We start from the raw sequence: 13738 nt of genomic DNA, 5'->3' as shown, positions 1-13738 counted from the left end.
TTTCAGTAGAATATTGGTTTTTAAAAAATTAAATTAAATTAAATTAAACTACTTTTTTATAATGATGAATTCCACCAATCTAAAGTAACTGCGTTGTATTTGATAAACGTCTTCACTAAGTTTGTCTCTGGGACTGAAAACTGATTTAAAAGCTACATTTTAAATAGGAATATGTTTTTACAGAATCTTGGGGTTTGATCTTGATTGCATCAGTGGCTGAATTTATAAAATTTGGGTTTAGTCAAAAAGAGAATTCCTGTAATTCTTATTAGAAAAATAAATTTCTCTGCTTTTCACATTTGTCCCTCCAAAGGTTCCTTTATGCACAACACTTAACTTGATTTTTATTTAAAGCATTTTTTAAGATGGTAAGTTCAAATTGTTTTGAGAACTACTGTTACCTTACAGTCTTTTTTCCAGTGGAGGGAGACAGAGCAGTTGGTGCTCCACAAGCTTAGTATCTGTTTATTTTTGTCAATAACTGTTATAGTAGGTGTACTGGCTGGGCTGGATTTTTTTTTTTAATAGTAGCCTCTAATCTGCTGTGTTTTCAGCCTGGTATTAAAATAATGCTTTAGTTTTTCAGCTGTTGCTGAGCAGTGCCCATCAAGGCTGGCTCTTTTTGTCTCCTCTGCACTGCTTTTCCCATGGCAGATACATCAGGGGACACAGCCAGGACAACTGGCCCAGGCTGACCTCAGGACTGACTGGAGTGGACACTCCACACTATCTGACATAATTTTCAGCAGTAAAAACTTGGGAGAAGAAGGAGAAAGGGAGCAATATTTGTGGTTCTGGCATTTGTCTTCCTGAGTAACCCTTACACTTGCTGAGACCCTGCTTTCTAGGAAGTAGCTAAATACCTGCCTAGCTGATGGGAAGCAGTAAATTAATTCCTACTTTGCTTTGTTGTGTGCCCACAACTTCTGCTTCACTTGTCAAACTGTTTCTGTCTCACTCTGTGAGTGTTCTCTTCATCTCTCTCTTTTCTTGCTTCAGCTACTGGTTGGAGTCAATCCACCACTGCTGAGTGTTACAGAACGTGCTAGAAAATTCAGGATTTGGTGGCTTACAGCACTTCTTAGATAAAGTCTCTCAATACCCTATGATAGTTTTAAGTCTCATGTTTGTATTTACTGGTATGTAATATATCTGATGGCTAATCATAGCTTCACTTCAAAGGTTTGTAGCCTTTGAAATTTTATGTGAAACTAAAGCTCACTAATGCTTAAGTGGTGAGGTCTTGATCTACTGAGTAAGAAAGCAAACATATGCTCTGTCAGCCTAATCAAAATGCGCTTAAGGAAGCTGAAGATAAAGTTATCTGTCAGGATAGACTTTATTCTTCTGTGGGTTTATTGTAGCTGTGATTCAAACAAATAATGTCCTTTAGGTACCGTAATTTTAGCTCCGGTCTTCCAGAGACTGGCTCAATACCAGTTCTAATTTGGAGGGAATAGCATGTCACCTGTGCAAACTGACCCTCACACAGAAAAACATTCTTAGCTGAATGCTTCCACTTACTGCTGCCTTCTGCTTGTTTGAAGGGCCCCTGTCTTCTACAACTCATGCTAAATAGTTTGCCTTTATCTTGTGTTGTTACCTTTCCTTCCCTTTTAGTGAATGCTTTGCTTGGGTGCATAGCTACTATGTGTTTTTGTTTTCTTTGTGTGTTCCCTGCAAGAAGACCTAACTATGTTTTCCTTGAGAAAGAATTTGAAATCTTAAAAAGTGGGTTTTTTTGATTTTGAGGAGCGTAAAGTTCTTTTAGAAGCCTCAACCAGAAATTACATGTTTTTAGATTAAGACGTTATTTTTTGAAGGGTTAGTGAAATTAGGAAACAGTTGACAAAACACCCTCTTTTAACTACTTACTTGTTCTTAAGATACTTATCATGTCTATGTTTTACTGTTCTTCCTCTCATAGTGTAGCTCCTTGACAGAATTTAAGGTTTATTTTAACTACCTAAAGTGCAACTCATAGCAATTTAAGAAAGATGTATTCCAGTTTCTTGCAAGTCACACTCAGAGCCAGTTCAACACTTTCAAAACAGAGTGAATCCAGAGCTTTGTACTGAAGTAATCTAATTACACAGTGGAAGCACACTGCTTGGCCATATTCATCCACCATCCTCCCCCAAAGGAACAGTGGCATTTGTCTGACCCTGCTTGAGAGCTTGCTGAAGTGGCAGAAAACCGCACATTTATTTATCTAACAGAGGTTAGCTTTGTGTTGCATTGGTGAACTGTGTTGATTGGGAGTGCCACTGTCAGCCCACTAAGGGAGAGAGAAGAAAATTGTACTTTTTGACAGCTGGATGCTTCACTAGCTTTGGTGTACTAAGAAATGGAACCAAAAGGAACTCTGAAACATATTTTATTTGTTGGTCTGAATCCCCAGGACCCATGGATGCCAGACTGAAAACCAGTATGCTACATGACAGACCTAAAACTTATTTCTATCAAAGTTTAAATTTAGATTTATATTAGTGATTCTTACTTCTTATGTGACAATACTGAAAAAAAAATTATAAAATTTATAATGACACTGACTTTTATGAAATCACTGGTACGTGTGAGCTTTCTGATCATGAGTTTCTTGAGCAAAAATACAAATTTTCCTCCAGCATAGCTTTCTTTTATGGCTACATTTGAAGTATTTATCTGGATAAGTAATCCATTTTAGAGAATGCAGCTTTGCATTTAGTGACATCCTCTAGTGTTTTGATTTACAGGAGCAGCAAGATTTACTACATTACAAGGTCTAGTTCAGTGAGAAGAGCTTACTTTTACCTGTATGCACTGACTGACCCAGCCTATGATTTTTTAATGTGTTGTAAGATTTAGTAATGTATGTAAACTCCTGTACTTAGCAAAAGGAGACAAGCCTTGCAGCCAGAGGAATGCATGGATAATCAGAATGTGAAAAAGTTATGGTAAAAGTTTATCAATCTTTCCATGCAAGAGAAATCATAAAATACAAATAACAAAAATGCCCTGTCTGTAAAAAAAGAGCTCTTAAAATTAGTTGCCTAGTCATGACTAGAAGCACTTATTTATATATCTTTAGGACTTTCTGTCCTAAGGACACATAAGTAACATCTTTTTCTTCACAGGATAGTTTCAGCTCTTGATTCAAGCATGAAGTCCTTTGGTTTTGGAAAAGGGTCAGTTTTCTTTAGTTGTCAAATGTGAAAAGTTTTTCTAGGTGTGTTTTTTCGGCTTTCAAAACGCCACCAATAGTTACACAGCACTTTATGAAATATTTGTTACTTTTTGCTGTGTCTTAAGCTCCTGCAGAAGGTGGCTAAGTAAGGTTAATGGTGGAAGTGAACACCAGGTGGTACCATTTCACAGCTGCAGACGAACTGATGCACAGCAAACTCTGCCAGAGCTGAACTGGCCGCTCCAGCAGTCCTTTTGCTAGGGGACATAAGCTGTGATCACATCCTTTTAATTTGGGTCAATTTCAATTTTAATTCTATTTCTGATTCTGAAAGCCCATTATTGGTTCAGAAGGTGAAGAGTTTGACTAGCAATAGCAAGCCATTGCATAAAACAAGAAGTACAAGTACATTGCAATAAAATAGTAAAGCAAGCTTTACAGAAGATGAAATTTCACATTGTGAAGTTTCTTTCATAAACTGAAAGAAAGTAATTTCCTGTAACTCACCTTTGGTTCTCATTTGATTTTCAACTTTTATGTTCACAGGATGCTAAAAAAACATTTTGAGACACTGCATCAGTGTTTCAGAGTCATGTGGTTAAAACCAAGCTATTTTCACTTCCTATTTTAATGCTGCCTTTATCAGCTCAGAATTCTATTTTTTACTTTACGTATTGTGACTAGAGATTTAGCAACTCACTTGTAATACCAAAGGTCTAGAAACCAGCATCTATTGCAAGAACATTATTGCATTTGAGGACAGGATAAAATTCCCTGCAAAGTTTGCCCTAAAGGACATGCTGGTCTTCTGTTTTTCCTAGGAGCCAGTGTGTGAAATTTAGAGTGGGAAATGAGAAGTACTGACAAAAAAGTGTCAAAGTATATTTTAAATTCATAGCAATACAGTTAAAAGTCCAACTTTTAATCCAGTTTTAAAATTGCAAATGCTGTTTTGTAGTTGATAAAAGTTTAGTAGCAAGAAAGGTTTTAAAATACTACATGAAAATTGAACATCTAAAGGGAGCAATAGATCATGATTTCATTTATGTACTTTATTTTTAACCTATTTGTATAGCATCTGTGAATTCAGAAGGTGATCAAAGTGACCCACTAACAGCACACAAACTTGAGTTTCGTGCTGCCTTTTCTACCTTGATAATGACTTACAAACTACATTCCAAAATGCCAGTGATAGGGATCCGTATTTCTAGAATGAATCCTTCCATCTAGCAACTGTCAGCTGAGCTCTGTTCAACTGCAGACCTGTCTTAGTTGTAGCATGTTTCCTTTGCAAGCAGGCCAGAATAGCTGTGTTAGTAGCATAGTAATTTTTCTGGATGAAGGGTTTCCACACTAGTATCATTTCAAAGTGAGTTTTCTAGTTTGCTTAAGCACTTAAGACACAGATTCATTTTTACTGAAAATGAACATGAATTGGTGAATTTTTTTTTTTCCCCCCCCACTATGTCACCTAGGAAATCTTGGACTTACTGGGCAGGAATTCTAGGTCTTCTCTTACTGTTTTGTTCACATTGTGTGTGATGCTTTTTGAGCAGTGTCCTTCAGGATCTTGGATAAGTCTTTAAAACTCATTTAATTTTTTGTGCTTTCCACAGGCTGAGGCAGCATGAAATGCAAGTTTTTTGACTCTGCAAATGAACAGAAAAGTGTTCTCTGCTGAGAATGTTTATATTATAATAAAACAGAACAGTTATTAACCTTTTTTCTTTCTGTTTCCTCTGTGTGGATCTGACTATGGCACACCAGCTTTTAAGCAGGCTGAAGCTGCTGTTGTTACATGTGTAGAATCATTGAAAAGTACTTTTGACTGAACTGTGGAGGAAGTGGAGATTGCAGATATTTCACTCCATGTCAGTTAGATCCAAAGACTTGTCTTGCAGGGGAACTTGCATACTTCAGGCCAAGCTGAAATTCTAATAAAACCTTTCTAGTTTAAATTTTGCATATATACAGAGTATATTTAGAATTAGAAGGTAATATTATCTGCAGCTAAATTACACCAGAGCTTGTAGGCCACATTGCATAGTGATGTTACTTAGAGCTTGCAGCTTTAAAACTATTCATTCTTATTTATTCTAGTGCAATTTTCCCTAATATACATGAGGATTTTTAGCTTAAAGGCTGAATAACTTAAAAGAGGTAGAGAGAATTTTAGAACACCCAGCTGCAGATTGACTGTCGTTCATTAGGCTTTTAGTTTCAGGCACTGAACAGTAAACAACTGAGGTTTTGCCATACATAAGTAAGTTTGTGCACTGCAAAGCTGTACTTAATTCTTGACAGTGTGTGATTGGTGCTTCTATGTGCTACATGCTCAGGTATTGTGACACGTTTGAAACAAATTACACTGTATCACTGACAAATGTTTGATAGCTACAATGTGCTTAAAACTGCGGATTGTTTGTCCTTGAACATGTTGCGAAGTATGTTGAAACAGTTCTGCTTGGGAACAGACGGTATTACCAGGCAGGAATCCAGAGAGGAATAAAAAAATATGTTAACTCTGGCCATTTTCCCAGGGGAGCGGTCCTTTTCTCTTTTTTTCTTGTGAGCATGGAAGACAAGTCTGTGGTGATACAAGCTGTATTTTCACCAAATCAAAAAAAAGCCAAAAAACGTGATGCTTTGTGTTTTGTCACTACAGCAATAAGTAAGTTAAGTTTGCTTGTGGTTTTCTTTATTTTTTTTTGCTAATCAGAGAGATAACAAACTAAGGCTGGGAACTGAGAGATGTGCACACTTAATTAAGGCTGTGAATAGTGTTGAACTAATGGGTCTTGATCTCATTAGAGAATTATGGTTTATAATGAATGTTTCAACACAACAAGTTAGTTGAGTATTGTTTTAATCTTTTCCAGGATCAAACATGAATCGCTGTGGATTCAGAGGTTCTTCATATTTAGGGATGCCATTCAATCCCTCCAAGGTCAGTTAAGAATGTGTATGTGACATGTTTTCAATTAGGCATTAAATAATCTTGTGTCTTTTTTGTAATGTTAACCTAATTACATAATTACAGAATGTCTGGAATGCAGGGAATTCTGTACTGTTAATATTGAAATGTTTGCAGAACTTTCAAGAAATGTGCATAAGAAACATACTAAAATGATACCTGGAACTTTGATTCTCATAGCGGTAAGAAACTGACATGCAAGTTGTGGCTTACCTCAGTGGAGTCTCCTCCTTCTCTGATCTCTTACTAACAAAGGAAAGCTTCTCTAGCTGAAGAATTGTTATGAAGTAGAGAAGGGCAGAATAGCCCTAATTATGCAGAACGTGCTGTTCTTTGCTATCATAGAAAGATTCAGGCTGGAAAGGGCCCTTAAGATCATCCAGATCCTATCCCCTTGCCACAGGCAGGGACACTTTCCACCAGACCAGATTTCTCAGGACCCCATTCAGCCTAGCCTTGGATGCTTCCAGGGATGAGGATTTCACAGCTCTGGACAATTTGTTCCAATGCCTCACAGTAAAGAATTTCTTCCTAATATATAATCTAAATCTGCCCTCTTTCAGTTTGAAGCCATTCCCCTTGTCCTGTCACTGCATGCTCTGGTAAAAGTGTCTCTCCATCTTCATTGTAGGGTCCCTTCAGGAAGTGGAAGGCCACAATTAGTTACCCCAAAGGCTTCTCTTTTCCAGGCTGACAGATCCCAACTCTTGTAGCCTTTTCTTATAGGAGAGCTGCTCCAGCCCTCTAATGAACTTAGTGGCCTCCTCTGGATGTGTTTCAGCAGGTTCCCATCCTTCCTGTGCTGAGGACCCCAGGGCTGGACACAACATTTCACGTGGGGTCTCACCAGAGGGGAGCAGCATCCACTCCCTCCCCTGCTGCCCACGCTATTTTGGATGCAGCCTGGGACACGTTTGGCTTTTTGGGCTGTGAGTGCTCATGGCTGGCTCATGTCCAGCCTCTCATCCACCAGAGCCCCCAAACACTTTGCTCTTGATGACTTCTTCTCCTAGTCTGGGGTTGTCCTGATCTGGGTGTAACACATTCCTCTTGGTCTTGTTAAATCTCATGAGGTTCTCTACCCACTTCTGGAGCTTGTCCAGGTCCTTTGAGAAAAGTGAAAACCATCTGATGCGTCTGGTAAAATCTTGACAGGGACATCAGCCAGGGAGACATGTATTAGTAGACTGGGCTTGACTGTTCCTTCCAAAGTCAGTGTCTGTAACTGCAACTGGTATTTCACTTTCCGTGTTGAATCATGCGTATTTGACTGCACCTGATACCCGCCCAGACTTAGGCAAGGCTCTGTTCATCCCTGTTTGTCATGACCATAAGGAAGGGTGCTTTGAAGCCCAGTCAAAAGCTGAGGTTCAAGAGAGTTAAACTTTCATATTGTCTTGGTTTAGGGCAAATTTTGGGAGGAAACCTCCAAATGGGGTTCTTCTAGAAAGCAAATTCAAGCAGCCCCTCTCCCAACTGGTTCATGAAAAAAAATCCTTAGGGAAAAGTGGAAAAAAAAATTCAACAAACAAAGTGTTCACAAGCATAAAAAATATGAATAATATTAAACAATAAAACCTCTTGCCGTTCTGAAGAGAGATGTTAAAACTGAGAGAGTCCTTGCCATGTGTTGTAGCCCAGCTCACCCGATCTCTCATCAGTCCCTCTGGTGCTGGAAAATGCTGTCCTGGGCTGCAGGCATGAGCTCCAGCTGTTTTCTGGGTTTTCAGTCCAGAAAAGGTTTAAACAGTTACAAGGAAAAAAAAAGTCCAGGGAACTTCTGTGCCTCAGCTAGCTAAAAACTAACTAAAAAGCACAGGAGAGCTCTGTCCCGCTGTCTGTCCTGCTGCAGACAGCACAGTCTGGGAGCAGAATGTGGAGCAGTGAGTGCAGTTTCTGCAAACAAACTGTGAGCTTCTCCTGTCCCCCTCTTTTCTCTCAGAAGCAGTCGTAAACATGTAGAACTCAATATCCAGCACAAACAGAACGGACAACTGGGGATGCGATACGAGCATCACAAAGTCACCCCAGGACACGTATGAAAAGAAAATGCCATTAATAAAAGACAGAAATTAGGTTAGGAGAAGCCAGTTTAGTGCCCTCACAGATTTTTCATCCACTTTTCAGTGCGATTTGATTCTTCACTGTCAAACACAGAACAGAGCTACTGTACTTTTTTCACAGTCCTTCCTGTACACTGGCCTCTACTTTCCTTTTCCAGCTGTATCACACCTTTATCAGCTCCACAGTGTAGTATGTTAGATCAGTACATACCTCTGGAAACATTTTTCAAATCCTCCCTGGTGTATAAAGCTAGAAGTTTATTCTGGATATAGTTCTGAGATCTTGTAAAGCGCCACAAAGAAAACAGTCTGTAAGATTGGCAAAGCATTGGTTTTCCCTCCAAGCACTTCCTGGTGTTTTAATTTAATTCTCAACTTCCAATAGTAAATACTTCATACTGAAATATTATCTTTACTGGAAATATATTGCAGTCCATTGGTGTCTTAGAATGTGGTGGCCAATATGCATATGAGATAAAGGGGTGGAATCATGTTACCTGTAGAAATTAGCTACAAGGTCACTATCTCTAGAAAACTGTTTGCACATGGATGTGGTTTTTATTCAAGCGTTGCAGTACTTTTTACATTGTATCTGCATTTGAGGGATTTCATCTGTTTGATTTATTGGCAAAGAAAGGTTTAAAGCATTTCCAGCACTGTTGCCTGAAATGTTCTGAAATAACTCAGTAAAAAAGACTTGGAAATTCACTGCCATGACTCTAGGATGTGTTTATCGTTACATCGTTTTTCTTTTTTCATTATTTAAAGGCGTTCCGTTAAATCTGCCTTGAAAAATATTTTTTGAAGAAGCCTGTAAGCTTTTTGGATTTGCATTGACATTTGCTAACAAACCACTACAGTGATTTCATTCCTGAACTCTAAGAAAGTGCCATACCAGAAGTAGCCACATCTCTTCAGTCACTACGGACCCTTCAAAATAATAGAAAAATGTGAGAGTTATGTTATAATGTTCAGCTTTACTAAATCTCAGGAACTGGTAATTTGGGTTTGGTTGGGGAGTAGTGGTGTTTCAGCTGTTGCCTTTGAGGTGTTTGACAGTAGTGTCTTTGCAGTATTTTGGGACAGAAGCAAAAGTGAAACAAAAACATATGCACTTCACCAACTCACGACACAACCCTCATGAACTGCAACAGTCTTAACTGTGAATGAAGGCTAAGAGTGACTCTTCTATCGTCACAGTTAAAACATGATTACTTTCAGAATTAGAAAATAATTATATACTGAAATGGCTCCAGATTTTTCAATGTCTCTGATTTAGTGTTACTGAAGTTTAAACTGGCTTTTTGATTTGGGGTTGAACTGTCTCTTCAAAGTTTCAGACAGGCCTAGATCTTTTCAGTATGTTTAAAGTGTTGTGAGTCAGTTTTAGGGCTAAATTAAAGCCAGTAGCTGCAACTTTTATGTAAAATTGTGGTAATTAACATATGCTTTCACTTGGAGGGAAAAAAAGATGTCTTTTGTGTTCCTGACACAACATTGTATTTTCTCAAGGCTGCAACACTGATACTAGTGACAGATGAATAATTAAAAATATTGTGCAGAGTGAATCACAAAAAAGATAACAATAAATAGAATATAAAAGTAAATGTAATGTAAAAATAAATACGACAAAGACCCAGGTAATCCTGGGCCAAAATATCTCTGTGCTATGTATTTTTTTATTTTAAGCAAACATCTCTGTGTTATATTTTTAGGGGCCCTATGCAACATGGTCTACTAAAAAGTGTCTCTGCCAATGGCAGGGGAGTTGCAGTTAGATGACATTAAGGTCCCTTCCACTCCAGGCCATTTTGTAGTTCCACAAAGTGAGAATTGGCAAGGTCTTGCAGAATAGTTTTGAAACAAGTAAGGAGATTACAGCAGCAAAGACACCTTGAATTAGTGGCTAGATACTGCATTTGGCAATTTACCATAAGTTATACTCAAATTAGCAAAATCAGCTAAAATCATGTGCTTTAGATGAACTTAAGGCATAATGTGAAAAACACCCCTCTAAAGCTGAGGCTACCCACGTCCAAGTGAAGACCCCTACCAACTGAGCACCTGCAAATTGTATTGTGAAATGCATCAAAACATGCAAAAGATTGACTGTCCAATAGATATTAAGTAGGCATGTATTTAGAAATTAGATAACTGCATATTTATGTATTTTGAAAGCATAATTATGCTTCTTGGCTGTAACCAGGTGTGTTGGCTTGGTGGACTTATCATCTCTGTGTAAACGTGTTGAAACCGCTTAACTCTGTGGATTGACACCCTGGGTGAAGGAACTCTGTCTTCCTACAACAGTGCCAGATGTGAGAAGAAAGTTTCTTGAAAGTGGGACTGTGCCAATGCAAGTGCATGTTTAGCAGCATTCTTTTTAGTGTTTGAAGAGATCTTGCCCATGCTCTTGCAGCAGAGACAGTTTCTTAGCTCTGCAGTGGTCAGTGGGTATTATTGGTAGCCATGAGTTATGTTTTAATAGCTGTTCTAATTGATACTGTAGGAAACAGTCACTGAGCCTAGTTTAAATGTTTGAAAGCTTCTCCTCAGCTTACATCGTTTGAGTGTTAATTCTTTTAAGAAGGCTGAGATTGTGGAGAACTTGATGGTAATGGCAATAGAATAGAACTGTTTAATCCATCTCTGAGATCCAAGTAAATCTGTCTCCTGTGGGACCTATAGACTCAATTCTCACAAAAGGTCAAGTGCACAGAGAACAGGCCCTGGCCATACCCCTTTGTTGTCTTCTCAGAGTATGTCTGCACCAGTGCATTGGCTCAGGTCAGTAGAGACCTCTTTACAAAAGCAATTTAATATGCCCTATATGTCTGTTTAAAGTGCAGAGTAGGAGACAGTGATGGAGGCACTGGCAATACAGGGAGGGGAGTGGAAGCTGTTGAGATCTGTGCTGCCTCTTCAAAGAGTGTTCAGGACTGGAAATAAGGGAGAGCAGGTGCAGCTCTCGGCACTCACTCTCCTGTTCTCCTTCTTTGTTCCATAGCTTTTTCAGTGCTGCTGAACCCATTTTACCTTGTTTTCTGCCTCCCTTTCCCAACTGTCTTTGATTCCCTTGTGTAAGAGCAATCTCTTGCTGTCTGGTGGGTAATAACAGCTTTTGGCTGTGGAAATAAGCATGACTTGCCTGAAAAATACCGATTACACCTGACATAATATTAAATTTGGTCTTGTACTGCTTTTTCCATGTGTTTTCAGTATGAATTGTAAAATCAGAATTGTAACTGATTAGGCAATAACGTAAATAAAATTTTAAAAATTATCTCTTCTACTCAGTATTGAAATAGCTTCTACTGTGTTTAAAATAGTTATCTTCCAGTTGCTCCAAACTGAACCATCCCAAGTATCCACAGTTATCTTGTTATGTGTGGTCAGTGTTCCTGAGGTGGTATGGTCCTGGATGGGCCTATAAAATACCATAAAGAAAATCAGTAGTTTTAGCACAGCTGTATCAATCCCTTGCTCATTTCTGTGACCTGTATTGTGGGATTAGTCAGCCTTTATAATTTTTGCTTCTCATTTGACATTCAGTGATCTTTTTAAGTCCCTTTTAACTCAGGGATATCTACGTTCCTGTGATTATTGGTATATAAATACTTGGTTTGAACTCTGATTATTATTTTAAAATAGAGATGAAAGTAATTAAATGGCTAATTTGGTATTGCTTCAATTGACAGAGAGATTACTAAGTCTCTTATGATGCTTTCTACTTGTAGATAATTGTGTTGTGAAATCTCTGCCGACGGGCTCTCCAGAGGTTTGGCTGTTTAAGAGTGCTTACCCAGCTGCCAGGAAGCTGGTGCCCACTGGTGTGTCAGGACAAATTTAGGTACAGTTGAGGACAGCCCATCTTTTTCCTTAACTGTTTTGCAGATGGAGCTCTTGGCAAAACTTTTTTGCAGATCTTCTGTTGACCAAGTGTTTAGAAGAGCAGCACAATTATGCAGCAGCTTAGTTTGATGACGAGAGCTGAGCAGAGTTGGATGAGGAAGGCTGAGCAGGATACCTTCAGTTTAACCATAATGAGTGAAGGGAAAAGTAATTTGTTTACTTCTTACGTTAAAAAAAGTGCCTTGTTGTAGTGTAAGATCTTGTGATGTTTTAATATTTCTATTTTTTTCCTCTTTTTTTAGGGTCCAGGTATATCTCATCCCTATGACAGTGGGCACATAGCAATGACTTACACAGGACTATCATGTCTGGTTATTCTTGGAGACGATTTAAGTCGAGTAAATAAAGATGCCATACTGGCAGGACTGAGAGCTCTCCAGCTGGAGGATGGAAGGTAAAAGATATTTTATATGCTGCAACTCCCACAACCCACATGTGGAATGAAACATAAGAAGCATGGTTTTTATAGAAGTAGCTATAATCTTCTTGTTCTATTAGAAAATAGTTTGATTGCTAGTCATATAAGTCACAGAACATCTGTTGGCTTCTTGCAAGTAGTAAGTCATCAGAGGATACTAAGTAGCTCTTTGAAGCAAATGGAGGTTTGACAAGTAGTAAATCCTAGAAGAAGCAATTAAAGGTTTATTTATTGTCAGAGGTAATTCAACCTTTTACCTATTTTTGTATATTGTGGAATCATTTAGGTTGAAAAAGACCCTTGAGATCATGAAGTCCAACTCTCAACCCCGCACTGCCAAGCCCAGCACTAAACCATGTCCTTAAGTGCCACGTCTACATGTCATTCAAATACCTTCAGGGATGGTGACTCCACCATTGCCCTGGGCAGCCTGCTCCAGTGGCAGGCAACCCTTCTGATACCTGATCTAAACCTCGCCTGTTGCGACTTGAGGCAATTTCCTCTGTCCCACCTGAGAGAGGAGACCAACCCCCACCTTGCCTGCCACCTTTCAGGTAGTTGACTGATAAGGTGTCCTCTTGGTGTTCTTTCCTCCAGGCTGAACACTCTAAATTCCCTCAGCTGCTTCTCATCAGACACAAGTCTCCAAAGCTCTCCCCAGCTCCACTGCCCTTCCCTTGATGCTTTAGCACCTCAGTGTTCTTCCTTGCTGTGAGGGGCCCAAAATGGAACACAAAGCTTGAGGTGTGGCCTCACCAGTGCCCAGTGCAGGGGGATGGTTACTGCCCTGGTTCTGCTGGCCACGTTGTGATACAAACATCCAAGTCAGGGCATCCGTCATCATTTTAGGAGTCTCTGAGATTGTGCCAAAATAACCCAGATACAAAAATTTTTAAATGTTCCTAGAGTATGGTGAGATTGTAACAATAAGTAATGAAAAACTAATACACCATCTCTATTAGAAGTGGTAGTATTAGCAATTACCTTTATACATACCTGGGAAACTGGTCCTCAAGTTGCAGTAAGAATAGAAAGCCTTGTGGGCTACTAGGATTCCTAGGAAGTCAAAGAATTCTGCCCAAAAGAGGTAAAATGGTAACTCATGTATCTGTTTATACTGTAATAGGTGAAAGACTGTAAGCATAAACATCTTGGAATAAACACCAGTGTCATTATGTTGCTGGAAATAGTTACTCAGGCTCCTT

General features: G+C 38.9%; 1 protein-coding gene across 1 annotated transcript in view; it reads left to right on the top strand.

Annotated features, from left to right (window-relative positions):
* Positions 1-13738, top strand: part of PGGT1B (protein geranylgeranyltransferase type I subunit beta) — a 34338-nt gene that overhangs the window by 7232 nt on the left and 13368 nt on the right. The window contains exons 3-4 of the mRNA XM_063421607.1: positions 6046-6113; positions 12358-12509. Coding sequence (XP_063277677.1) covers positions 6046-6113; positions 12358-12509 — 220 coding nt within the window. The remainder of the gene's footprint in view (positions 1-6045; positions 6114-12357; positions 12510-13738) is intronic.

Source organism: Prinia subflava, chromosome Z, assembly GCF_021018805.1.
Source record: "Prinia subflava isolate CZ2003 ecotype Zambia chromosome Z, Cam_Psub_1.2, whole genome shotgun sequence".
In the NCBI taxonomy this organism is placed as follows: domain Eukaryota; kingdom Metazoa; phylum Chordata; class Aves; order Passeriformes; family Cisticolidae; genus Prinia; species Prinia subflava.
This window is presented reverse-complemented; position numbering and strand designations above follow the sequence as displayed.